The sequence below is a fragment of the Brassica oleracea genome, chromosome C1 (assembly GCF_000695525.1).
Source record: "Brassica oleracea var. oleracea cultivar TO1000 chromosome C1, BOL, whole genome shotgun sequence".
Lineage (NCBI taxonomy): Eukaryota > Viridiplantae > Streptophyta > Magnoliopsida > Brassicales > Brassicaceae > Brassica > Brassica oleracea.
Genome location: NC_027748.1, coordinates 2,811,969 through 2,837,136, shown reverse-complemented (window position 1 = coordinate 2,837,136; position 25,168 = coordinate 2,811,969). Strand labels below are relative to the sequence as shown.

General features: G+C 35.9%; 8 protein-coding genes across 10 annotated transcripts; all 8 read right to left on the bottom strand.

Annotated features, from left to right (window-relative positions):
• Positions 1–921: 921 nt before the first annotated feature.
• On the bottom strand, positions 922–2,195 carry LOC106300295 (transcriptional activator Myb). The gene is made up of 2 exons (XM_013736409.1): positions 1,920–2,195; positions 922–1,821 (listed from the first exon to the last, which is right to left on the bottom strand). The coding sequence occupies exons 1-2, from the start codon at positions 2,077–2,079 to the stop codon at positions 1,229–1,231; spliced, it is 753 nt and encodes a 250-aa protein (XP_013591863.1). The 5' UTR covers positions 2,080–2,195; the 3' UTR covers positions 922–1,228.
• Positions 2,196–4,696: 2,501 nt separating this feature from the next.
• LOC106344364 (ABC transporter I family member 10, chloroplastic) lies at positions 4,697–6,434 on the bottom strand. Its single transcript, XM_013783764.1, has 5 exons — positions 6,125–6,434; positions 5,863–5,949; positions 5,422–5,550; positions 5,213–5,335; positions 4,697–5,005 (listed from the first exon to the last, which is right to left on the bottom strand). The coding sequence occupies exons 1-5, from the start codon at positions 6,389–6,391 to the stop codon at positions 4,790–4,792; spliced, it is 822 nt and encodes a 273-aa protein (XP_013639218.1). The 5' UTR covers positions 6,392–6,434; the 3' UTR covers positions 4,697–4,789.
• A 514-nt stretch (positions 6,435–6,948) lies between these two features.
• On the bottom strand, positions 6,949–7,579 carry LOC106300677. The gene is made up of 2 exons (XM_013736879.1): positions 7,326–7,579; positions 6,949–7,246 (listed from the first exon to the last, which is right to left on the bottom strand). Exons 1-2 carry the CDS (start codon positions 7,569–7,571, stop codon positions 7,106–7,108), a joined length of 387 nt encoding a protein of 128 aa, XP_013592333.1. The 5' UTR covers positions 7,572–7,579; the 3' UTR covers positions 6,949–7,105.
• Positions 7,580–7,968: 389 nt separating this feature from the next.
• Positions 7,969–10,661, bottom strand: LOC106312834 (histone deacetylase 14). 2 transcript variants are annotated; one of them, XM_013750514.1, is made up of 9 exons: positions 10,527–10,661; positions 10,065–10,267; positions 9,921–9,995; positions 9,671–9,785; positions 9,485–9,556; positions 9,351–9,407; positions 9,005–9,256; positions 8,744–8,925; positions 7,969–8,385 (listed from the first exon to the last, which is right to left on the bottom strand). In XM_013750514.1, exons 2-9 carry the CDS (start codon positions 10,109–10,111, stop codon positions 8,085–8,087), a joined length of 1,101 nt encoding a protein of 366 aa, XP_013605968.1. In that variant the 5' UTR covers positions 10,112–10,267; positions 10,527–10,661; the 3' UTR covers positions 7,969–8,084. The 2 variants fall into 2 exon arrangements, with proteins under 2 accessions (XP_013605968.1, XP_013605960.1); XM_013750506.1 differs by having other exon boundaries at positions 9,671–9,772.
• Positions 10,662–10,797: 136 nt separating this feature from the next.
• Positions 10,798–13,359, bottom strand: LOC106312847. Its single transcript, XM_013750524.1, has 10 exons — positions 12,888–13,359; positions 12,684–12,781; positions 12,549–12,594; positions 12,317–12,399; positions 12,162–12,226; positions 11,737–11,798; positions 11,586–11,645; positions 11,445–11,477; positions 11,106–11,171; positions 10,798–11,024 (listed from the first exon to the last, which is right to left on the bottom strand). Exons 1-10 carry the CDS (start codon positions 13,305–13,307, stop codon positions 10,977–10,979), a joined length of 981 nt encoding a protein of 326 aa, XP_013605978.1. The 5' UTR covers positions 13,308–13,359; the 3' UTR covers positions 10,798–10,976.
• A 1,349-nt stretch (positions 13,360–14,708) lies between these two features.
• On the bottom strand, positions 14,709–16,913 carry LOC106311687 (aspartic proteinase Asp1). The gene is made up of 8 exons (XM_013748946.1): positions 16,545–16,913; positions 16,357–16,474; positions 16,038–16,261; positions 15,715–15,942; positions 15,501–15,642; positions 15,224–15,424; positions 15,076–15,148; positions 14,709–14,996 (listed from the first exon to the last, which is right to left on the bottom strand). The coding sequence occupies exons 1-8, from the start codon at positions 16,724–16,726 to the stop codon at positions 14,872–14,874; spliced, it is 1,293 nt and encodes a 430-aa protein (XP_013604400.1). The 5' UTR covers positions 16,727–16,913; the 3' UTR covers positions 14,709–14,871.
• A 111-nt stretch (positions 16,914–17,024) lies between these two features.
• LOC106311698 (protein ROOT PRIMORDIUM DEFECTIVE 1) lies at positions 17,025–18,572 on the bottom strand. Its single transcript, XM_013748957.1, has one exon. The coding sequence runs from the start codon at positions 18,399–18,401 to the stop codon at positions 17,163–17,165; it is 1,239 nt and encodes a 412-aa protein (XP_013604411.1). The 5' UTR covers positions 18,402–18,572; the 3' UTR covers positions 17,025–17,162.
• Positions 18,573–19,090: 518 nt separating this feature from the next.
• Positions 19,091–22,584, bottom strand: LOC106314427 (probable protein phosphatase 2C 62). 2 transcript variants are annotated; one of them, XM_013752297.1, is made up of 9 exons: positions 22,309–22,584; positions 21,002–22,098; positions 20,712–20,884; positions 20,490–20,556; positions 20,146–20,233; positions 19,883–20,052; positions 19,646–19,789; positions 19,418–19,546; positions 19,091–19,330 (listed from the first exon to the last, which is right to left on the bottom strand). In XM_013752297.1, exons 1-9 carry the CDS (start codon positions 22,526–22,528, stop codon positions 19,160–19,162), a joined length of 2,259 nt encoding a protein of 752 aa, XP_013607751.1. In that variant the 5' UTR covers positions 22,529–22,584; the 3' UTR covers positions 19,091–19,159. The 2 variants fall into 2 exon arrangements, with proteins under 2 accessions (XP_013607751.1, XP_013607755.1); XM_013752301.1 differs by having other exon boundaries at positions 19,091–19,327; positions 22,309–22,582.
• Positions 22,585–25,168: the final 2,584 nt, after the last annotated feature.

Below are 25,168 nucleotides of genomic sequence, written 5' to 3'. Positions count from 1 at the left end.
AATATATTTAGGTCTATGATGTTAGGACTCTTGTGAAAACTAGCTAGATAATATGTGTAAGATGCTAAGTATGCATGTGCATTCGTGTATCAGATTGGGTTCGGATTGTTACTTCGGATTTCAGATTTCATGATTTCATTATAAAATTCCAGATCAGATTCAGTTATGTATGGGGTTTCGGTAATATCCGAAAGAATCAAAAATTTATCGGATTCGGTTGTTCTCTGTGTACAAAATCAAATTTGATCCAACAAACCCGAACTTACCCGAAATATCTGATTTTCAAACATACAAATCTCTATAGAACTCAACTTCGACAGGTCTCTTAACATTCTTAAACAAAGACCAAGTCCCATGAAACCATTACCAGCTTAGCATTAACAAAAAACCAAGCTTAACAAACTTGGAGAAATCATGAAATCATCCTCCAAACAAAGACATAGTCCAAAATGGTAAAAATGCAATCTAGGTGAAATAAGATTATGAGAAACATTAACAGCATTTAGGGTTAATAAAGCATATGTTGGATACAATCGGGTACTTGCCAATTACACGTATCACTCAGATATTATTGAATACATGCAGATTATTTATTCTTTGAAAAAAACTAGATGATTGCACCGAAATAATTAATAAGTATATAAACAAATTGGTTTTAGGCATGTCCGTAAAGCCAGCAATGAGAAAACGATTTATCCGTTTCACCCAAACACCATGCAAATATTGCATGTAATGACGGTCTAATGTAACTAACGCACTAAAAATATCATATAACATGTACCTTTTGATACAAGCTCCCACGGAGATTAACAATTTCAAGCCTTACAGGTTCCAATACATCAGCTATTTGGTAATTAGTACCCACATACGTATTATATACACTTACAAGACTTGCATCTCCTTGTGTATTAATACGCCTATAAATATTTGTTACATGCATCTCTACTAATTAGCAAACCATGCATTACACCAACAATAACGACAGGGACACATACACGTATGCGTATGTACCAATTTAAATGCATGTGATACACAAACGTATATAATTATATGTACATGTTGACACCTACATATATAAATGTTGTATATATAGATTTAAATGGATGGAAAACGAGAGTTGTAATTGATAGAAGATCCATATGAGGTTTCGAGGAAGCAAAAGGCTGAAAATGATACCTAACCCTAATGATAGATACCCTTTAAAATCATTGAGTTGTGAAAGTGTAACCTAAGAAACTAATCCAACTCCAAGAAAATCAATGAAAGCAACATTTCTCTTCCCACCATCATCTCCCGTGGATGGTCCATCTTCAACTGAGTTCTTGTTTTGATCTGGTGTAGCTGTGTGAAATGCGTTATTGTGTTCATCCACCAGCTCTTTCAACTTTCTCCTCTCAGGATAAACTTCTTTGCGTACATTCGAGATCGATGAAGATCCAAACTGATCATCTCTAGGTGTTGAAACAAAAGTGTAAGGCGAGGTACCATGGCTCTTGTCCTTTTGATACCTCCATAGTCCAAACTGGGATCTATTAAGCCTTGTAAGACTAGGACTAGGGCTCAACATATTATGCCAGCTTTGGTTGAACGTAGAAGTGGACGTGGAAGATAAGCTTTCACGTTTGCGTCTAGCCATGATGACATGGAAATGGTTCTTGACAGCGTTATCGGTCCTCCCTGGGAATAGCCTTGCTATAGAGGCCCAACGGTTCCCCTGGATCCGATGAGCTTTGAGAAGTCTCTCTTCTTCTTCCTCAGTGAAAGGTTTCTTGGTGATGTTTGGATCAAGTTGATTGTACCATCTCAATCTACAACTTTTCCCTATGAATCCATATTGTTCAATTATTTAAAAAAACACAGATCCAATATAGAACATATATGAAAAAGACAAAGCTATATATATGAAAAGTATTAATTACCTGATCTTCCACAAAGATGTTGAGCAATGAAATTCCAGTTCTTAGGACCATATTGTTCCACGAGTTGCCGGAGGTGGTCGTCTTCAATAGGTCTCCAGTGACCTCTCTGACAACTGATTTTCTTATAGTCAAAACTGTTGCTTCCCCTAGACATGTCCATGGATGCTATCTCTATCTTCACCTACATCAAACAGAGAAAATGTTGAAGAAAGAGGAATATGATGGATTAGTCTAAGGTGAAATGATAAAAAGGGTGAATATTAAGACAAAAGAAAGAAAAATAAAAGGAATAAAAAAGAGAGGGTTGGTCTTGGTTCTCTTCTCCTATCTAGGGTTATAGATGATAAGTCACTTTTCTTCTTTTTACAAGACACCCTTTCATTTTATATAATATGGTTATTATACTCATCTTAACAGAAAATTGGTTGATTAAAAAACAAAATTATTTATTTTCACCAGTCCGTGCTATTCTATACCAACATGATCATCTATACCACATACACTTTGGAGTTATGAATGCAGGCTTTTATATGAACTTGGAACATATATATTTATTATAATTTTTTTTACGTTCTATATATTTTTTTAAAAATTATTATTTATAAAGCTAATGATTTTGATGATTCAGAATCATCACAACCAACATGCATTGACGATCATTCTTATTAGTTTTTCAAAAATACGTATTATTTTGTTGCATTCCATGCCTTATATATTTTCTGGTTGCATTAAGCTAACCAATTTGTATTTTGGAGATGCAAGTAGATGCAAATCGATTATTATACAAGAAAAGCAAACAAACCAGAAGTCTTATACCATTGGTTGTATATGTAACATACATTTACAAGTTATGCAATCTAAGCTTATTTTAACATTTCTGTTAGATTGAAGTGCCCGTTATTGTTATTAGGAAGTTGATTGTTTACAGATTTGAAGTAGTTTCTGCATTTTGTTTTTGGAAAAACCAATTTTTAGACAATGAAATTTTTATGAAAATAGATTCTCTACATTTTAGGAAAACTAGTTTTTCAAATAACTGTCATTTTCTAAAGAAAAACCAAAATCTCAATTTTCTTGGTTTCTACATCTCACGATGTTTTTTCTTGTTTTTTTTTTTTTAATTTAAAAGTTTTGTTACATTTGTGCATTAATATAGGAATAAATAAATAAAATGCTAACTACTATAAGTATGAGCAAATAAGTTTTAGTAATAAGAATTTGTTTAACATATATAATACAAAATAATATATATTAAGAACATTCTTTTAAATTTGCCACTAAAATTAATTTAATTATTTAAATTTACTTTTATGTAAAGTTTGCATGTTTTGTTAATAATCTATTGGTGTTATTTTATTGAAAACTGTGATATATTCTTATAGTAATTTTAAGTTTGTTTAAAAAATAAATTAAATTATAAGTTAACGTTTTAGAAAATAACAGAAAAACTGAAATATATCAGTAATCAAATTTTAGAAAAACAAAAATGCAAAGAAATAAAATTCAGAAATTTATTTTATTGTTTTATTTTTGTTATTAATCTATATTTCAACTTCAAACAAAAATAATTAACTAACATATACTAAAATTAATTAAAACCTGAAAAAATATCATTTGTGTTTTTCTAAAAACTAAAATTACGGTAAAATCAAAAATCTAAAGGTAAAAACCAAAATCGCCATTCGAGTTTTTTCAAAATCTAAAAACTACTGCAAAATCAAAACCAAAAACTAAAAACCAAAATCTAAAAACTAAAAACCAAAAGCCAAAAACCAAATACTAAAATCTAAAAACCATCCAAACAATCATCACCTAGATGTTGTTTCAATACTACTGGAGACTAAATGTAATATGTGTAAACATTTTGACCTAGAGAGAAATATGAGCCAAAGATCTGGATTCTTTTTGTAATTACGAAACAAATATATTTAAGTTACAATATAGTCATCACAAGGTATCTCCACTAGGGTGGGTGTTCGGATATCCATTAGGGTTTGGTTCGGGTCTATTCGGGTTTCGAGCTTTCGGGGTCAAAGATTTCAGTCCCACTCAGATATTTCTAAATTTTGGTTTGGGTTCGGTTCAGATCTTTGCGGGTTCGGTTCAGGTTCGGATAACCCATTTAAATTATTTTTAAAATTTTAAAATTCATTATATATTTTAAAATACTCAAAATTTATAAACAAAATAATATATTACATATAAATTTGAATAACACATGTCAAAATACGTAAACTTAACATATAAATTGGTTTGATTTGAATATTTGGATAGAAAATAAATAAATATTTTAAGTATTTTTGGTATTTTGAGTATGCTTTAACTATTTAAGACATTTACTTTTGATTATTTGTATATATTTTCAAGTATTTTGGATAAGTTAAAAGTATCAAATATATTTTGGATATATTTTAACATACATTAAATCTAAAAATAATTAATATATAGGTTTATAAAATTATTTCGGATACATTCGGGTACCCGAAATATTTCGGTTCGGATCGGGTTCGATTTCGGTTATTTAAATACCAAAATTTTAGACCCATTCGGATATTTAATCAATTTCGGTTCGGGTTCGGTACTACTTTTTCGGATCGGGTTCAGTTTGGTTTTTCAAATCCGGGTTTTTTGCCTAGCCCTAATCTCCACTATTTGTGTAGTCAACGTATTAAGTGTTCACTGATTTTTTTCCTTTCGATCCGGGGACTAATCAACTTTGCTCTGCATAAGAGAATTGCTTATACAGTCTACAGGGGTACATCACAGTCTTTTACAAAAGCTACGTAAATTTCCATTTTTCATTGCCTCTCCGATGTCTCTATACATGCTACAACTTTTTGACTACCACTGATGACAGGATCAGTTAAAAGTTAAAAACCAATTTGATCAATGTAAGACGATTGTTTGGCCTTAATGAAATCTAGTACGGTGGCTGCATCACCATGCCTGACCACCCTCCCATTCTCCATATACACAGCTCCATCCGCATACTCCAGCTCCTCTAACCGATGTGTTACCCATAACGCCGTCACATCTCCTCCTGTCTTTGCATTTATCAACTCTTTCACAGCTTTGATCACACCCAACTGTAACAATAAGCATCGATGAAGGGAAGATTAACATTTTTTCATTTTTGTTGAATTCATTTTATATTCTGTTGAAATATACAAGTTACTCACTTCCAGTTTCTATCATACAACAAGATCAAGGTAGATCAGCAATCATATGCTAAATTCTCACAACACCACTAGCGTTTCATTAACAATTTTATTAGAGTTAAATCAAACGATTACCTGGTCAGACTCATCTAGGAAGGTTGTGAGCTCATCCAACAACAGCACTTTGCAAGCTTCAGCTAAAGCACCAGCAATGGCGACTCTTTGTTTCTGACCACCACTCAGAGTTTGAATCGGTCTCTGGAAACAAAAACCAGACTCTAATTTATTATAAATAATCGAAATAAGGACCGCACATATACATATTCAATTAACGTAAATCCAACCTGCATATAATCACGCATGCCAACAGCATCCAGAGCTGTAACCACCCTGGACTTAACTTCTTCTAGACTCATGTCAGGATACTTGCCAAGACCAAACGCTACATCAGCTTCTACAGTAGGCATCACTACCTGCCATTGAAAAAAAAAAACATCTCAGACTAAACACACATGAGAAAGCAACTGTTACTAACTAAGATGTCTTAGCAGTGGGAAACAAAAACAGATTGCTTAGGATCATAAGATTAGTTAATCTTCATGCTATTAACAAAAACAAGAACAAAACTAAAGGTTTGGATTAAGGCTGTCTATACGATATAGGCATGAGCTTAACCATAAAAACAACATTAGGGACTCAGAAAGAACAAATCACAATAAAAGTATGATCCTTTTAACATAAAAATACAAATAGATGATCAACATCGTAAGAGCAAGAAACATAACCTGATGATCAGGATTCTGAAACACAAAATTCTTGGGCTTTTCCACAAAGATATTGCCGCTGGTTGGATTCACCACACCTGCTAAAATCTGCAAACGTTCCAAAGCAGAGTTAATGAAGATATATAAGCCACACAACATCGAAAGATTCGACCTTTTCCCTGACCCATGTGACTATAAGAGCTTGACGACTCTAAGATGACTTTAGGATAACGAAAAGCTTTCATTAACAAAACGGAGAGCGAGAACTTGCAATGAGAGAGACCTTGAGAAGGGTAGATTTGCCACAGCCGTTGGGACCAAGAATCATCCATAACTGCCCCGAAGGAATCCGAAAGGAGCAGTCACGGAGAATGGGGACGGAGATCCCCGGTCTTGTAGTGGCGGAGAAACAGAGATTCCGACACTCGACGGCCACATCTTCGGAGACAACTCCGGTTCTGCGATAAACAGAAGGAGAAAGACTCGATATGGAGCGAGGAGGGAAGAGGCGAGGAGGAGGAGAAGGTGAGAATAAACAGTTGGCGTTCATCGTCGTCGCTCGAGAAGATTTGAAGTTGCAGCTTTCCTTCTTCCTCTCAATAATCACAGAAGAAGGTTTATCGAACCGGTAGATTAGTTAATTTTAGAGTATTCGGTTTGGTTCGATACAGTTTAATTTATTTTGGTTCGGTTTAATTTTGACATAAAACTTCTCGCATTCAAAGATTTTGCTTGACTTGTTTCATTACAAAACGTGTTTCACTTGTACTGAAATAACATCATTGTAACTGTTCTCTCCCTTCCAACGGACTAAACACTAGATGATCTTGGTATTTTTCAATTCCAAAACATACCGTAACTGGTAAATTAAAAAAAAAAAAAACCGTATGGAATAGAAATGAATGGAATAAGATGATTCCATTTACTCTTTATCAAAATGATGATCTTGGAATATTTTGTTTTGTATTTTGGTTAGATATTTTTGGAATTGATGAAATGAACATTTCATTCTATTAATTAAGTTAAAGGATAAACTTTTTTTTTTATAGAAAGAATTGATCATTTCAAAACATTACATTCTAAAAATGGTCAATCCAATTACAGCCAGTGTTTAATTACTAGAAAAAGATTCTAAAATATACAGTGTATTCATCAACAAAACATCTTCAGATGTAAAGATATATTACAAGAAAGATTTAAGGAGTAGATGAAAACTAATAAAGATATAAAAGCCAAAACAAAGCAAAAACGTTTCTTGGATTAATTAAAAAGGAGCTGAAACAATGTCCCAACCAATAGGATCAAGAAAGATTAATCTCTCGTCTTGATCATCATCATAATCCTTCAAATCTAAACATCTTCTTCCTCTTTTCTCCTCATCCGCCCTTAACCCCTCTTGCGTCTCCTGCATGTTTTCAGTTCCATTAATAAATGTCACAAAGTAGAAGAAACAAAAAAAAATAATGAAGAATTAATTTGATTACCTTTGTGAAAATATCCATAGCTTCCTGAAATGTCTTTGTTCTTATCACAAACAATGCCTCCTCTCGAGCATGTTCTATTTGATCGAGATGCAATGTCATGGGCTCCGTCTCTATCGACGACTTCCTCTCCAACATCTCCATTCTCTTGCCTACTTCCATTTTCATTAGATAAAACTGTAAATAACTGATGGAATCTCTCAATAGTTTTGGTATTATACCAACTTTTGATTCAGAATAATGAATCATTTAAAAGATATCGCATGTGTTATATAGTACTTAAGTAGTAAGTACGATGTGGGGACGTATAAAGAAAAGATAAGAAGCTCTGTCACGCAACATGGCGTGTTAGGGCGGGTTAAGTCGGTGAATTGGACACGTGACATGTCATCAATGGTGGTAGCTTTCCACGTGTAGGTTTGGTGTTGAGATGAAGCAGTCAACACTAGCATGCAATCTCGATTTGCATGAACACCGTTGGATAACGTAAACAACAGAGTTCTACTTCTTCCCACGTTTTATGTTCTATTAATTATTCGTTTAATACCCGTTGGTCGGCGCAGTGAGACATTTTCTTGGCATCTATAGGTAAAGGTGGATGTTTTGATATTATAATTTACAAGCAGTGAGACATTTTCTTGGAATCTATAGGTAAACGTGGAAGTTTTGATAATACTATTTACAAGAACATTAGGTTAATTTGACACATTTATATTACTTATCTAATCACAACATCTGTAGACATTTTGAAGCAAATACTCTTTATAAACAATGAATGCTTTTGGCTCTCTCAATAGCATCATGCACCTTCCTCATCGGTTCATCATACAAGTACGCTGGGTTATCGAACTCTGATGCCAAGCTTTCTTCCCCAAGCAACGCTCGAAACGAGTCTGCTACTGATGCAGAAAGTGACTCAAGATTGTATCCTCCTTCCAGGAAGAACACACAACGCCCTCCACATACTTCTTTTGCTAACTGTTTTATATCTTTCGCCAATGAGTAGTATGTTCCGGTTGTGAACTGCAGATTCGCTAGTGGATCCAGGACATGAGCATCATACCTAACCACAGATAGAGAGACAAATGAGATGGTTTAAACCAATGTTTTAAAAGACCAGAAGCTGAACCTGTTAAACATGGTTCAATAACCTGATTCAATATATTTTTAATAAAATATATATATATATATATATATATATTTAAAATTAATATCAGTAAATATAATACATAATCAAAATATAAATAAATACCAAATATAAAACATTATTTCGTTCATATGTTGGTTTATGGATTTTTGATACTAATAATTTTGAGATTCAATCCAGCTATGTCCAGGTCCCGAACCTTGTTAAATCATTGGGTCGGTTCGGTTCGGTTTTAAAAACACTATTTTACAAACGTATAAGTTTCTCTACTCACCCGGCAGAAACAAGAATAAGATCTGGCTTGAAACGTTGAACACAAGGAACAATGATTTCTTCAAAAGCACTTCTCATTGCAATATCACCTGATCCTCCAGGTAAAGGTAAGTTCAGAGTGGTGCCTTCACCTTTTCCTTTGCCTATGTCACTTATCTTCCCTGTTCCAGGATAGCTTCCATCCTGCGATTTTTTTTTACATGACATAACATAACGACTTGTGTTCATTCTCGAACTAAAAATAACAAGCAGGCGTACGTACCTGATGAGTTGACAAAAAGAATATATCAGGATCCTCAGAAAACGCATCGTTTGTGCCATTTCCATGGTGAACATCGAAGTCAATAATGAAGACGCGTTTCAGACCATGTGCACTTTGGGCGTGGCGAGCTGCGATTGCCACATTACCAAAAACGCAGAAACCCATTGGGCCTTTTGGCACAGCGTGGTGTCCTGGAGGTCTTATCAACGCAAAGCCAGTTGGAGGGTCCAAGCTGTTTCTTGATGCTGCGACCTGAAACATACGGTCATATCAAGTTGCTAAGAAATCTACTACCATTTCCAACATTAATGAATCTGAAGCATTACATGGTGAGATGAGACATCACCACTGAATCAACTAAAGCCATTCCAGCGCCGGCTGCGGTAAGTGAATCTTGGAATGTCTGGGACAGAGGGAAGAGATTCAGGGAGCGAAAACGATTCTTGTGGAGATGTAAGACTATGAACACAAAGCACTTACCGTTGAAGTGGCGTATGTTGGTCCAGAGCCTTCAATGAAAATTAGTCCTGAATCTGAAGCTTGATCCATTGCCTGAACTAAGAATGAGTTTGTAAATGGTCAGATAAATTCAAACTCGTATTCTTTGCTATTAGGCGTATATTACTGGTTGCTTATGGAATAAAAAGTTTTGTCAATAGATAGAACCTTCTCCAGGCCTAAGACATAAGCCTTCTCGTGAACATTTGCAATGTCTTCTATTGTCGCATTCTTGAAATTTGCAAGTTCAAGAATCTCCGAGCCACGGAACTGAAATACAATACTACATGAGAAAATTTCAAGCTAAGATAACTTTCCACAAGAATTGTGATTCAGATATATATATATATGTACATACTGATCTGCATCTTCTTGAGATTTGCCTTAAAGATAAATGAATGTCAAGAGACTAAATCACCTTAGGAGTGAGCTCATTCTTCTCAAGAGCTGTGACAATGGCAGGAACTCTTGCGCTGCATTCCGGATGTGAGTCCTGTCAGCAAAATAATAGTTTAAAAAAAAAAAACATAAAGCAAATACAGTAATTTAAAGAGAAAGATACCTTGTTATGACCCAGTGCGGCAGATACACTATAGATGACACGAGCATTGGTTAACTGCTGGATAGAAGGTAACAGGGGATCGTTGTCTGTACTGAACGAGCAACAAATGTAAGCTCCCTTGTTTTGTTTCACAAGATGTTTTCTCCACAAACTCAATCCATTCCGCAAATTAAAACCTCTGATCCCAGAAACTTCACCACTTCCTAAAGAGGCAATTAAAAATGTCACTTCCAGTGGTCAGAACAGGGGGAAGCTCATCCACTGAAACAACTAAACGTCCAGTTTAATATTAAAAACGTAAAAAGAGGAGCAGACAAAACATCAGCACCACATCAAGTCTCGTTTTTTCTTTATACAAAACTGTGGTTACAAACGAATGTCAAAATTAATAAATTCACACAAACCCAGACAGAAACACTAGCTGATAGAGAGGACACCGAAGAGAAGGAACAAGAGAATTACGAGGAACAGATAGAGGCCGGACGGTAAGCGCCATGAACACTGATTGTCTATCTCAGTTAAGCTCTGATGGTGGTTGGTACACAGCCGCAAGAAGATTCGAAAGAAAACAAATGGGTGGATAGGCTTTTTACGGCCACACTTCCCACCGAAGAATAAAAACAAATTATTTAAGTGAAAATGCGTATTAACTGCAAAGTGAAAATTAGTATATGTCAATCTGAGGCAGAGCTAATCAATGGAGTTTTCTGCTTTGGTGTTTGAACCATACGTCTCTGTACATCTACTTTTGCATACAAATGATCGGAACTCAATTAACATTCCATTCCCAAAGATAAAGATTTGCAATAGAAAAAACATTTTTTATAAATGATAAAACAGGAAAACAGCATTGATATGGAACATAAAAAGAAAGAAAGAAAGCTAAGTAAGTATGTCTTTCTATGAAAGCTTTTAAATTTCTTCCCCAAGCAATGATTCCAGAAGAGCCGCCTCTTCCTCCTGCCCAAAACAACCAGTTTACCACATCACTTTCTTTTTCTTAAAACAATTAAAATGTTTGTTAATGTTAAATCTACGTACCACCAATGCATTGAATTCTGTTTCCTCGTCTATGGCGCTGATCACGGCTGGATCGTCTAGGAGCTCCTGTAACCCCATTGGCATACATGTGTTAGATTAGAAGCAATTCTCCCTTCTAAAACCAGAGAACCAAAAGTAACCAAGAACCTAGTCCTGTTTCCTTTTGCTCTCTAATTTTACTAGAAACGTCACACTATGTTTGCTAAGGCCTATCAAATAGTCTAAGTGGATCAATTTTTGAGATCACAGAATGTCAACATCTAGTAGTGCAGCTTTTGCTCAACACCTTTTTAGTAACCCAAAAGACTCTGTAAGTACATAACAGAGAGGTTCACTTACATCATCAGCAATTTGCAGCAGCCCATTCGGATCCTGCATAGATGGAGTTGACATTTTATCACTCTTGTTTCACATTCTTTACATGAAAAATGCTACAGCTTGGTAAAAGTTTTTAAAAGCAACTAAAGTTTACAAACTTACCTTGGCAGCAACAAAGAGAAGTGGATCTGAAGGCGTGTAGACCATATAGTGTGATCCATCCTGATTTCACAATTCATGTTTAGACATCTCAACATCCTAAAAGACACCTCAAATTATCAATAAGAAAAATGCCGAAAGCAATGGTATATACCAGATGAAAACATGTAATCTCAACCCCTTCAGTTGGCAAACCTTCAACATCTTGGCCATCATCTGCAAATAGTTGATGTTTCTACACATTTAATGACATCTGAGCAAAGTAGGACACAATAATAACCAGACAAGCATCTGAGCAGACCAGTAAAAACACCTCTCACTTAGAAGAAAGTAGATAACAAGAACCAAACATGAGATAACCATAGACTTTTTACTAAAGATGCAAGTTCACAGGACCATGCAAGTTCCGAGGTTTTCTACCTATTATCCGTTGTAATCTCGCAACTCTACAATTAACTACATTCAAGCATTAATACCATATATTCATAGTAAATATGAAGCCAAGATTAGTGTGGTCATATAGAGCCGATGCTAGGGAAAATTAATCATGCATAAATATCAGAAGACAGAGGTTGTTGCCTGTGCGAAAATCGAAGACATTATCTTCAGTGTAGCAAAAGCCTCCCCTTGCAGTGTAACAGAATCTGATTTACAAGTGATAAACCCATTAGATGGTATTAGACACAAAGAAACATAGGAAACTAAAGCTTGAAAACAGGGCAGGGTCCTCCTACCCGCTGTGTACAAGATGCATATGGATCTTTGCAAGAGCATAAGCAGCAGCAGGAAGAAGAGATTCAACCTCTTCATCACTAACCTAAAATGTCAGAAACATCCGGACAATCAAAACAAAGGTCCTGAACAAAGCAAAATAAATCTAGAAAATGACTTTTCTACAAAAGGTAAATCTCTTCTGAAGCAAAAGAGAAATGGAAATGAGAGAAAAAATTGATGGAGAAAACTTACAGCTGACCATCCATCTATGTTTGTGCTCTTCAAAATCTGAACTGGCCTGAAGCAATAAGCGAATCAATCACGTAAGAAAGAACAAACTTGTCAACATGATAAGAGAAAGAGAAGAAAAACAAAAGATTGACTCACGTATCAACAGGGCAAAGAAGCATACAGTCCTCTCCTTTACTACTCGTAAACACTCGTCTTATTACACAATCCAAAGGACTATTGTTTGTCGGATCAACCTGTCTCATTCACAACAACAAAAACCACTTAAAATTCTCCTTTCCTTACACAACAACTACCAAAGAGTGAAGCTTTATGGGGAAAAAGGAAAGAAGTGACTCATACCACAGTGGCGATTCGCTTCTTAGAAGCCATAAGAACTCTACCAGTCTCATCAATAACGAACCCAGCAGGTGGCTTAGGTATGGTAGGAGGAGAGTTCGCAAGAGAACCATCATCATCATTATCATAATCTTCCTCAAGAACAGCATCTGCTTCTCTCAATTTCCAATTCTCCTCAAGGTTGACACTTTTCCCCTTCTTCTTCCGTTTCTTGTTGGTCCCACCACTACCCGTTGAAGCTTTCTTCGTCTGCGGATTCAACGCGGAGGTGATGGAGAGACGAAGATGGCGGCGGGTGTTGCTCGGTGACGAGACAGATAACGAAACGGGAAATGAAGAAGACGGGTTTGGGAATTGGTGGATGTTGGAATAGGAAAGAGTCGAGCTTGGTGAAGGCGAAGTTAAGGAGAATGAGAAAGCCATTGAAGCTTAGAGAGAGAGAAGTTGAGCAAAGTGAATTCGCCGGAGATAGTGTTGAAGTTTTGAGCTACTTAACCGGTTTCAAGTAAATCATTAAATTGGTAAACCGAACAAACCACACATGTCTAAACCAATTTGGCATCTATTGTTCATTGGCGTGAGCGTCCCATTTTTATTTGGTTCGATTTCGGTTTTCGGTTTTTTTGCTTTGAGCGATTTAAAAACCATTGTTATTTATGAATTTGATAGCTACTTCAGTTTGGCTATTTCGGTTTTTGGTTTGATTCGGATATCAAATTTAGGAACCAACTAATATCTAAAAAAAATTTCGTCCACTCGGCTTCAGTTTGGTTCTGGTTTTTAGATAATTTCAGATAATATGGTATAACGTATAATTCAGATTTTTCGAATTAAACATTAAGTAACTAGGTGTCTTCCTGCACCATGTGCAGTAAAAATATTTAAAATATTTTTTTAACAGATAAATATGAATTATATTTTAAAATAAAATTTTATTAATATTGTAAATTTTTTTTTTCGTATCAATATTTTAATATAAATTTGATTTAATTAAACATAAAAATTATATTTAAGAATATGCATGTATATATTTGAAATTATAATTTTAGATAGATTTTTCTATCTATTTATTTTAATTAAATATATTAAATAAATTTGTATAAGTTGCATAATTACCAAAAATTAAAATTAAACAATATTTATAAAATTTGTAGATATATAAGAAAATAATGATTTTACGATTAAATTTTTATAATTTTCTAAAAAAATTGTATACATTTTTAAAAATTTTAGTAATAAAATTTTATAATTTAAAAATATATAATTAAATTATATTTCGAAATTTATAATGTCATATTTGAATATATTTATTTTAATGATGATTTATGAGTTATTCCCATATTCTAAAAAAATTTCCAAAAATATAAATTGACATTAAATGTAATATATGAGTTATTACCATATTTTAAAAAGTTTACCAAAAATATAAATTAACATTAAATGCAATTGTCCATGTCATATTAAACTATAAGACATGTCATCAATTTTTATATTTGTTTTGTGAAATTGATTGTAGAAAGGACATATGGCAAAATCACTTCGCAAATATAGTCTAGGGAATTCGGATTATTCGAATAAAAATATTAGTTCAGATATTTTAAATATTTAGGGTAAAAATTTGGTTAATTCAAGTTTTCAGATATTTCGATTTATAAATAATATTATTATGATATTTAGTTATTTAGATACTAAATATAATTAATACTTTGGTTTGGTTTAAGTTTCATAGATATAGGATCTATACAGAATACGAAATTCGACTGCGGATAAATGCGCTCATAGCTAATTGTTCATATTAGCTTTGGTTAACTGTAACACACAAAATGAATTATGAACAACATCCGATTCAGATTCAGATACGGAAAGTTATCTATTACATGCAAATATGTATACAGCTATAACAATAAAGGTTGTCAATCTATTACATCTCTTTATCAATGATACCATTTCTCAATATCCATGCGCTTGAGCAGCAGCATATCATTTCTCAGTATTCATACACTTGAGCAGCAGAAGCCTGTAGTGAAGCAAGTTCATCACAATCAGCTGGGATCCACCCAATGGATTGTTTCTCATTGTCATAGATTATCATCTGATCTTGCATCGATATATCTATCCAAATAAAATAGAGTTAGTATCTCTTTCTATTCCTGAAAAAACAAGATCAGGAGATTGCCAATGAGGACTTTACCGCCAATGAGGTTCATGTTCTGGAGACCTATCTCTGTCCCATTCAAGATTCCTAAACATACATTTCCCTTCCTCTGCAACATTTCATCCAATACTTTTAGCATTGTACTTAAGAACAGTCAGAGACTACAAGAGAAGAGTTTGCTCACAGAGATGATGAGATAAGCTTCTGGGGGTATTTCAAACAGAGTTTTTGACCTCCACCCGGTTTTGAAGCTTAAAGCTAGAGGCTTGAAGTACTTCTTCACTTCTTCTATGCTCATGAACGGTCTACGTCCTTGCCAACACAGAGGCAGCGTGTGATCATCCCTTGATTCTTTCAACGGTTTCCCGCTTAGCTCTCTTTTCAACTACCAACAGAAGAAACAATAATCATTTGAGTGTTTTCTCTCTTTACATTCTAAGGTGTTTTTACAAGTTCCTTACCACGTATGTGACTGCCTGGTACGCCTTGGAGTTAAAATAAGTGTAAGAACTGCCACTATCAAATATCGTCAACAGATTCTTCAACCCAGTTGTTCTTCCCCCGAATAGAAGCTCTCCTCCCATCGCAGGAGAGTAGTGTTTTCTGAGAGAGAAAACAAATACTATTACAGCAAGAAGAGAGCAAATATTTAACAAAGAGAAGAGGTAAAATTACGAGTTTTCACGGGACATAGGTGTCCAAGAGACCCTTGAAGAATCATAAAGATCGTCTCCAAAAAACAGAATCCCACCTCCTAGGCTGCTTAGGCAATGACCGATAACATTCTTGACATGACCTTGGCTATGAAGCTGTGATAAAATGCTTACTTTCCCCCTACCAAGCCCCAACACTCCATCTAGAGGATGATTACTTGAAGCCCCTGGGATTTGATCGTATCCACATCTGTTACAAACAAACAAAAAACTCCAATGAGGGAGAAACTAACTAACTCCTTGAACTAAATAAAAAAACTGTCGGTCCAAAGATTTATAATATACCCGAGAGCTAGACGAGGAGTGAGACGGAGACCTTCTGTATAGTTCAATGAGAAGACGTCTCTAACGAGTACACCGAGAGAAGACCCTCCATCAGCATACTCAACCTCATAGTCACATTGCTCTTGAGCCTCGTATCTATGGTTACCGTTCATATGCATCGCCTTGCATAATGGATCACTGCAAGGGATTAGATCGTTGCTAGGCTGATACAGTGGATGAGGTGCCTGAAACCACCAAAAACAAGATCCGTTCAGTTTCAGTTACGACATAGGATCATTATAAAGAAACAAAAGCAGTGAAGATGAAATTATTACAATACCTCCAAGCAACGAACACAAGGAGCATCACATTGGAGCCAAGTGAGATCACTACCAGTGTCAAGATCAAGATAGTAAGGTCTCGGTGGTTGTCCTATGTTGATAGTAACATTATAATACCTGAATCCAAAACCAAAGGCAATTAGAAAAAAGAACAAAAACGTTTCTGAAATGAGAGACCGTGACTTACCCAAGAGGATAGACGTTTCCATGAACTGGGAACACAACTGAAGAGCCGCCAGCTCCTCTGGTGAATCTACCAGAGAACCCCCCACCTTTCCTCCATCTAAAGTCAACTGCCGACGAAAACCCCAGAGCCAGAGACATCACCATCAACAGAATCATCATCAAACGAACATTCATTTTCACCATTCTTCACGGTTAGTGAAGGTGAAATAAAATAAAAAAAAGATAGAATAAGTTTTGTATTAGCCAATCACGTGATGCTGATGATGAAGATGGAAAACGACAGAGACCAAAGACATTTGAAGATATTTATTACAAGAAAATTTGTCTTTATATTGAATTCCTAAAAGGACTTTTTTGCATAAATAAGCAAAGAAAGAATATTTTTTTCTTGACTTGGGATAAGTAGACAGGTAAGGTAAGAGGAGATTCTTAGCTTAAACCATAGGACTCAAGGAACAAGTATTCCAGGTTGTTTTTATGAATCTGAGTTAAAGAATATTCTGCTGATGAGAAAGATAATAGCCCAAAGTATATCTTGCGGATCAAGTAATCAAATCTTGTTTGGCATCTTTCTTCAATTCAAATCAACACAAGAACAACGAGTGAGCTTGCCACAATCTCATTCACTATCATCTTCATCATCATCATCATCAAATCCGTTCCTGTACCTAACAAGCTCACCATCAACCTTAGCCTTCCTAGGACTCATAAGCACAAGCTCAGCCAACTTCCTCCTAGCCAAATAAACCTCGTTCGGCTCCACAAGCTCCCCTCTCTTATACGCCTCTCTTAAAAACACCGTATGAAGCTTCCCGTAGTTCCCACGAGTCGATATATAGAATATCCCCTGATGCTGGAGAAGAAACTCCTTCAGCCTCTTAGGCAAACACATCACGTTCCTGAAGTGAGCTATCCTCTCGAGAGTTATCTTCTTCTCCACGGTCAAGGACAACAGCTCGTGGATGCACGCGACAGCTCTCTTCTCCAGCCTCTTCTGCGCCTCCAAGGATCTCAAGTCGTAGTTGGAGATGTCCTCGTAGGGAGACCAGTAAGGAAGCCTCTGCCATTTCCAGACAGCGATGCGGAAGTACTTACCAATCTTGAAACCGGGAGGGAAGTTCACGAGGAAGGAGAATCTAACATCCTCTGCGTCTATTCCTTTAGTTCTATACTCTAACTCTCTAACTCTCTCTATAGCGCAACGAGATAAACTCTCTTCTCTATCAACAATCTCTATATACTTATCTCTAGTCTCCTCTCCATCAATAAGTCTAAAGAACTCAGGATGTTTCAGAATCACAGAGTACTCGAAATCCTCAGGGAGACCAAACTCGGTTCTAGCTATCCTAACGTGTTCTAAACGGATCCGACCAGTGTTGGACATCATAACTAGCTTCCTTAATCTAGTGACAGCGTCTGGTATCTGAGAGAGGACAGCTTCTTGCTCATCACGGATCTGATCAAGAGCCTTTCTTGTTAATCTACAGTAGAGGATTCTCTGGACAGGGTGCTCGTAGACTTCGAAGACGTGAGGGAACTTGAGGAGGAAAGCTCCGGGCTCGTGCTGCTTGAATCCGAGGCCTAAGCGGCGAGCTAAGGTGTCGAGGAGAGAGATTGGGATGGTGTGTTGGGGCTGAGAGAGGATGAGGGAGTGGAACTTGACGACTTTGCGGATTTTTTTCTCGACTTCCATGTAGTTGTCGTAGCCGTGGTCGCGGACTCGGTCTTGCTTTGTTGGGATGGTGGTGGATTGGGAGAAGGGTCTGGTGAGGGTTTGGTGGATTAAAGGGAGGAGCTTTGTTGTTGTTAGTTTGGTGTTAGGGTTTAAGGTTGTGGCGTTTCTCAGTAAAGACTTCATCTTTCTGTCTTGTCTGAAAGTGCTGAGAGAGAGAGATGAGAGAGAGAGAGAGAGTTAAGTGTTGGTTTTAGGGCTTCACCATCTGGACCCGGCCCAATGTTTGTTGCGCTTGAGATTGGTCAGTCTATTTTAGCACTGGAACCGGTCGGTTAGATCCGGTTATTCGGTGTAGTTTGGTTTTTGGTTAATTCAGTTCAATGTAAAACTTACCCAAGTCTATCCGAAATTAATAAAAATCGGTATTCGGTTAGTTCGATTTTTGGAATCTTAATGAAATTTTTGATTTTGATTAAATTTTAGTTTAATTTTGTTAAAAGTTTTTTGATAAATTTTGCGTGGTTCGGAGGACAGTAAGCCGCCGGCGCCCAACCGTATCGAAGAATTCTACTGCAGTTAATTGCGTTTAAAATTTAGTTAGTTCGGTTTGAATCTTGGGTGTATTTTTTTTTTAAAGAAGAAAACCAAAGTTACCGATTGCGTAACCAAAAAAAAAACAATTTTCTTTAGAAAACCTACCAAATCGAACCAAACTAACCGAATTTCGGTTTTAGCGGGTCCGGTTCGGTTCAAAATCCCGGCCCAGTTAGCATGAAACAACCAGCTATGTTCACTGGATCATGTTCTGTTCCACCTCTTAGTTGTAATCAGTTTTTACATGATTGTACATCGTTTTCAATTAAAGAATAGAGAAACCAACAAGATGGTGTGTATTATAATATCTCTCTTTATTTACAGTGGGAGAGGAAGATGCATATACTTTAGATAGAGACAGTTTTTACAAGTGAAACGATGACAGTAACTGCATCAAGTTTACCACCTCTGTATCCATCATGTCCTTCTTCTTTAGCTGCGTCTGCAAATGGCGTTCTCTCCGTCTCTGATCTTCCCACCTCTTGTGCCTTTGCAGCCACCAACTCTGCTATTCTCTGCTACAACAAAATATATATATATATATATTAATCAACACAATTCAACAACCATTGATGTAATAATGGGTTAGTTGAGACATTGAGCACCTGAGGTTCCAAACCCTGTTCCAGTAACCTGCAAACTATTGAAACAATCTCTTTCTCATACAAATTGTCAAAGAGCCCATCAGTTGCTGTAATGACAACATCACCAACTTCCAGATTCACATGGTAAACCTGTAGTTTGTGTGAAACAAGACCGCATATATTCTTGGTTTGGAGTAAACTATTCAAGAGTGTATGTCTGTTACTTGGAAAGCAATAAGCAACTCGTACCTCTGCAAGTTTAAGGACATCATCGCCTCGTGTGATGTGCAAGGGAAAACAAAAATGATGAAATATTGGAGACGACTTCTGCAATACTGTTCTGTTCCTGACAACCATGAATCCTGAGTCTCCAATATTGGCAATTTGGAGTTCCTACAAAGTAAGTTTACATGATCACATACTCAATCTAGTCTTGACACACTGTTATAATTACCCAGAAAGAGTGCCAATGTAACCAAGTCTCACATTATTGCTAAGATGAGCAATCAAGGCTGTGGATGATCCAGAGGACTTAGTCTCATTAACACTTCTATGAAGAACATGAACTGGATCATCACATATCTCTGCAGTTTCAGCAGAGATAATCTTCTGACAGTTGCTCATAAGTTCTTGAGCATACTCCCCCTCACTGATTCCTGAAAGATGAACCAAGCACACATACAGTCGATAAGAAACAGCTACAAGTGAGTATTTTGGAAACCAATAAGTGAAGAAAACTTTAAACGTACCTTCAAAAGACCATTGAGAGACTCCGTCTGCAATACCTAGCCAGTTGTTGTCAGAGATAAAATAAGCATCTTCCCGACCTGTCAATGCCTGGACATCATTACTTTTACATTACTAACCATATTATGTAAGAATTTAAAAACTAGAGCTATTGTTTCTTTATTATGATGTGCTAACAATAATATTAATATGCCATAGGGTCAAGTCATATTCACAAGTTATCCAAAACTGTAAGATTTTTGAAAGGAGATTGTGATGAATTAGTGAGATGCAGAAGGTGATAGTAAAGTTACTACTTGTGCATGTTGAAAACAAGTGAACTGCAAACAGAAGGAATCACAGGTACCTTATTGGGGTTTTGGAATGAAGCAAAACCAGATTCCAAATAAAATGCTTTGGACACAGTCTCTTCCCTGTGTTAGATGTCAAAGATCCAAGCACATCAAAAACATATGATTCTTACCACCCAGGAATGAATATGTAGATTAAATATTGATCAATGCAAGACAAATAGTATAGTACATTAAGCATTCATAAACACAAGAGTAAAAATATATCACTTACTAACCTGTCTAAAGCCACTTCAATGAGTTGACGACTAGCTGTTTCAGGTGCAGGAAGTTGGAGATCTTCGTCATTTGTGTCATTGACAGTTTTAGATATGCTACCATTATCATTTTTACTGTCAATCACAGCTACTTCATCTTCTATGGTTGAAGACACATTTTCTCCTTCATTTGCCTTAATAAGAATGAAAAATTGAAAACTAATTAGAGTGGTCGTTGCAAAAACGCTCTCTGACGTCTTTTTCCTTCTATAACTGTTAAAACTGCTTAATGATTTAGAATTAGAACTCACCACTTCAGACGTATCAATTACAGGCGTTTCAGCAGTCTCCTCAACGCTGTGTTTTGTTGCTTCGGAAGTTGAAACTAGTTCATCAGGAGACACAGCAGCCAGTTCATCAGGAGTCACAGCAACTGTAGCTGTTGGTTCAACGACAAGATTCTCCTCAGGAGGCACAACGACTAGTTCATCAGGAGACGCATCAAGTTCAACTGTAGCTGTAGGTTCAACGACAAGATTTTCCTCAGGAGACACAACGACTAGTTCATCAGGAGACGCATCAAGTTCAACTGTAGCTGTAGGTTCAACGACAAGATTTTCATCAGGAGACACAACAACTAGTTCATCAGGAGACACATCAAGTTCAACTGTAGCTGTTGGTTCAACGACAAGATTTTCCTCAGCTTCGAAAGTCTTCATCAGGTCTTCCATCTCTTCCAAATTCTCATCAAGTTCAACGGTAGAAACCTTAATAACTTCCTTGAGATCATTCAACTGTGAGTCATGTTGTGTAGTAGATGATCCTGGTCCTGCTTGCTCCTCCACTCGACTCTCAGTGATTTGATTGTAACCATTTGTCTCACAGTCTCTTATTTCATTCACTGAGACTTTCCCCATAACTTCAGAAGAAAGTGGCTCTACATCCTCACTGGTTTTTTCTTCAGTAGAGCTAGTAGGAATAGCTTCTGCTACACTAACTATAGAGTTAGCAACTTTAGCTTCAACTTCATCTTCACTCCCTAAAACATCCACTGGAATCGGCGTTTCTTTCTTTTTCTTAACAGGAGAACGAACCCTTTTACGATCCTTAATTTTGATCACACTGCTGAGTCTGGCAGGAGCAGCAGCTCCTTCCTCTTTCTCAGAAACTATTTCAGTACTAGACTTCACCGGTTTTTTCTTCACAACAGATTTTTCCTTGGGAGACTCCAGTTCAGAAACAGGACCTAGATCGGCCAATGCATGTCCATCTTTCACTCCTTCTTCTCCTATCTTAGCACTTTGCTTCTTCTCTAACTCTAAGCATCTCGCTTTTTCTTCACTCTCAAGATACCTTTCAACTTCACTTGCATCTCCGAATCTGAAGACATGGCTTCCATCCTTTAGCTCTACAGATCCAAACAAGTATAATTATAAATACATTATAAAATTTCAAAAATCATCCTCAGATGTTTTGAAACCATATGTTTGATAATCTAGCAGTTGAGGCTTCAGACACTTCAAAAGAACCAAAGTTTATAAACAAAACAGTCTCAAAGACACTAGACTGAGTCCTGAGAGAAGGAAAGAACAAAGGAAGAAGAGGAAAGACAGCTTACGAGTGCTAGACACGAGATCAAGCTTCTCCGGAGCAGTAGAAGAAGAAGAAGACTGTGAAGGTGAAGTAGAATTAGACAATTGTAGTTGAGAAGACAATCTGAACTCAGGAACAGAGAATCTAATCCCACTGCGAGACAAACCCCATCTACGGTTAAGAGAAGAAGAGAAGATGAGAAACGGAGGAGGTTGAAGAGAAAGGACCATCAAAGGATCTGCCATTAACACTATAACATTAAAGTTTTGTAACAGTCACATGATGCTTTAGAGAGAGTCGAAGAAGATAATAACCCAGTGGTGACCCTCTGTCTCACACAGATGTGTTCGCTACACGCACGACACGTGGCTAATACTTTTCTTACATACTAATAATAATTAAGGGGAATTAGGCGACATGTACATAGCAAAAAAAAGAATTAACTATATAACCATTACAACTTATATGTTACGATATTTTGTATAATTTTATGAAATATTCCAACAATATCCTTTATCTGCACGTGAAAGGTTGAAAGTCGTTTTTTAATCTGGCAGTTGAAAAGTGTGTTTACTTACGAACCTCTCGCATGCGAAACAGAAAATCTAGGTGAATAGAACGATTGTGCGTGAGAAGGAAAAATGGTTGACTCGGCGAATAATGATTGTTCAGAGCGACATCAATTGGCTCTTCAAAGTTAGAGTTACAAAGGATCTTTCAAATTTAGGGTTACAAAGGATCTTCCATTTTCAAAGCGGCGTGAGCGATTGCAGAGCACAAGTCAAGCAATCTAAGGTAATTCCAAGATGATTTTATAGCATAAGGGACACATCATAAGTTTCAAAGTTACGAAACTCTATTTTTTGGACTATTAAATTTCAGTAAATCCAGTATGATTGACTAGAATTATGGGGCCAAGCAACAATTTCATTGACAGTGAGGTAAATATGTGAATCAATATCTTTAAGAATATGAAGAATAATGCGACGATTGGATTGGGGAAGATGAACAGTATCTCGCTTCATATGTTCCATACTATATTTAAATTATAGTATAGTATGATACACTTCTCTTTCTTTTCTTTTACAAACTGTATCTCTTTCTCTGCCTCCTAATTTTTTTTGTTCACTACTTGATCAGTTACATTGTTTTGTCCTCCAAAACCGTCGCCACTCATCATCTCATCTTCTTCTCTTCTATTTTATTTTATAATCACAGATGCTTAGCATGGGCAGTTGGCTAGTTACGAACCAACCAGGCGGACGGAAAATAATCAACAATTACTTCAATTTAGGATGGATAGAGATCATAAAATTAGCTCTTTCAGATGCTCAACATGGACAGTTGGCTGAGTCGCAACTAAAGACAAATTATGCTAATGGGATCCCATATTTTTTCAGTCATATTTGTACACCAGCTGTGTCCCGTCAGTTGGTTATTTGTATCAACATTTTATGTACTATCTTCTTGTTCACTATTTATATATTCTTCATGTCCACTACATTATGTTATAATCATGTTTAGTATAGCCATGTAATAGATGAAACTCAATCTCGTAATTAGTTAACTCTCTTGTGCGACTATACTATATAGTATGTAGTATAGTATGACAGTTTTCATTTTGGATAGTCATTATCACGCACACGCGCGAATAGGGAGATTTCAGTTTTTTCGTCTGTTTGCACACACACACGCGTTTGTGGGGTTCTTTTCAGCAATTTTGGACCAAACCAATCTTTTCTGTGGGTCCACACTGTAGCATGGCTATATTCTTCACTTTGTTGGCCCTTATGAATATCCCGCAAATTCTCTCAATAATGAAAGATGTCGTAAGACTTCGTTATCTTATTCATCATTGATACACTTACATATAAAGGAGAGTTAGTTACAGGTAATTGCAGTGTTTTGAAACCCGACCCGGACCCGCGGTTGAATCGGTAAACCCGGCAACCCAGAAAAAGTCTGGTTTGGGTTTTGTGAAAAACCCAATATTTAGAAACCCACAAAAACCCAGTAGAACCCGGAACCCGATACCGGTTGAACCACTGGTTGAACCAATAAATAATTTTTACTTCTTTTTTAATTTTTAATTATGTTTTTAGATTATGTTTTATATTCTAAATTTCTAATTAAAAAGTTATATACTGACAAAAAAGTTAGGTTTTTTTTCTTTTCAGTTTTATTTTTTTGATTTTTAGATTTTAATGAAGATTTCACTATGTCACTTGAAGAAAATAAAGTGAACGATGGTAGAGAGAACCAAAACTAGTTGATGTGATTTGGTGTTTATTTATTTCCGTTATTGATAATTTATTATAATGACTTTTTTACTTTTGATTTATTTTGTTTTTTAATTTTAATTTATTATTCATATTAATCATTTAAATATTTTTAAATTTTATTTTAGATGTCATAACTCTTACCTTGTTAGACAAAATTATAAATAGTCTAAACTATTTTTTGATACTTTGTATATCAAATGAAAATAAAAAATAGAAATTAAAGTTAAGTATTTTCTGAATGTTATTAAACATAAAAATATACATATCCAAACTATTATTTTATGCTTATAAAAACATTTAGAAAATATTAAACTTTAGTTTCTATATTTTTATTTACATAGCTGATATATTATTATATAATAAAATTAATTCATTTATTAACTCGCGGTTCGTCCGCGGTCGACCCAGTTACCCAGCGACCCGGTAAGTCGTCCGGTTCAGTGTCCGGGTCGGGTTTAAAAACATTGGTTAATTGAGATCTTCCTAGATTACATGGTATTTACAAAATATCATAAGAATATCTGAGTATATTCTTTTATCCTCCCTCAGTTGAAGTGTCGAAGCGTTTGACGGTTAAACTGTTACGGAAGGAGACAAACAACG

Excerpts from the sequence above, each read along its gene's own strand:
- LOC106311698 (XM_013748957.1), bottom strand. The coding sequence starts at position 18,401 with ATGAAGTCTTTACTGAGAAACGCCACAACCTTAAACCCTAACACCAAA.
- LOC106314427 (XM_013752297.1), bottom strand. The coding sequence starts at position 22,528 with ATGGCAGATCCTTTGATGGTCCTTTCTCTTCAACCTCCTCCGTTTCTC. Across the intron at positions 20,234-20,489 it reads CATTCCAAAACCCCAATAAG|GCATTGACAGGTCGGGAAGA; the intron begins GTACCTGTGATT and ends AATGATGTCCAG. Across the intron at positions 19,331-19,417 it reads AACAGGGTTTGGAACCTCAG|CAGAGAATAGCAGAGTTGGT; the intron begins GTGCTCAATGTC and ends ATTTTGTTGTAG.
- LOC106344364 (XM_013783764.1), bottom strand. The coding sequence starts at position 6,391 with ATGAACGCCAACTGTTTATTCTCACCTTCTCCTCCTCCTCGCCTCTTC. Across the intron at positions 5,950-6,124 it reads GCAAATCTACCCTTCTCAAG|ATTTTAGCAGGTGTGGTGAA; the intron begins GTCTCTCTCATT and ends GAACGTTTGCAG. Across the intron at positions 5,336-5,421 it reads GCATGCGTGATTATATGCAG|AGACCGATTCAAACTCTGAG; the intron begins GTTGGATTTACG and ends TTTTGTTTCCAG.
- LOC106312834 (XM_013750506.1), bottom strand. The coding sequence starts at position 10,560 with ATGGCGCTTACCGTCCGGCCTCTATCTGTTCCTC. Across the intron at positions 8,926-9,004 it reads TCTTTTTGTCAACTCATCAG|GATGGAAGCTATCCTGGAAC; the intron begins GTACGTACGCCT and ends AAAAAATCGCAG. Across the intron at positions 8,386-8,743 it reads CTTATTCTTGTTTCTGCCGG|GTATGATGCTCATGTCCTGG; the intron begins GTGAGTAGAGAA and ends ATCTGTGGTTAG.
- LOC106300677 (XM_013736879.1), bottom strand. The coding sequence starts at position 7,571 with ATGATTCATTATTCTGAATCAAAAGTTGGTATAATACCAAAACTATTG. Across the intron at positions 7,247-7,325 it reads CTATGGATATTTTCACAAAG|GAGACGCAAGAGGGGTTAAG; the intron begins GTAATCAAATTA and ends GAAAACATGCAG.
- LOC106312847 (XM_013750524.1), bottom strand. The coding sequence starts at position 13,307 with ATGGCTTTCTCATTCTCCTTAACTTCGCCTTCACCAAGCTCGACTCTT. Across the intron at positions 12,400-12,548 it reads ACATAGATGGATGGTCAGCT|GTTAGTGATGAAGAGGTTGA; the intron begins GTAAGTTTTCTC and ends CTGACATTTTAG. Across the intron at positions 12,227-12,316 it reads ATGCATCTTGTACACAGCGG|ATTCTGTTACACTGCAAGGG; the intron begins GTAGGAGGACCC and ends CTTGTAAATCAG.
- LOC106311687 (XM_013748946.1), bottom strand. The coding sequence starts at position 16,726 with ATGGTGAAAATGAATGTTCGTTTGATGATGATTCTGTTGATGGTGATG. Across the intron at positions 16,475-16,544 it reads GGAAACGTCTATCCTCTTGG|GTATTATAATGTTACTATCA; the intron begins GTAAGTCACGGT and ends TTTTGGATTCAG. Across the intron at positions 15,149-15,223 it reads AAGCTTATCTCATCATCTCT|AGGAAGGGAAATGTATGTTT; the intron begins GTGAGCAAACTC and ends GAAATGTTGCAG.
- LOC106300295 (XM_013736409.1), bottom strand. The coding sequence starts at position 2,079 with ATGGACATGTCTAGGGGAAGCAACAGTTTTGACTATAAGAAAATCAGT. Across the intron at positions 1,822-1,919 it reads ACATCTTTGTGGAAGATCAG|GGAAAAGTTGTAGATTGAGA; the intron begins GTAATTAATACT and ends ATGGATTCATAG.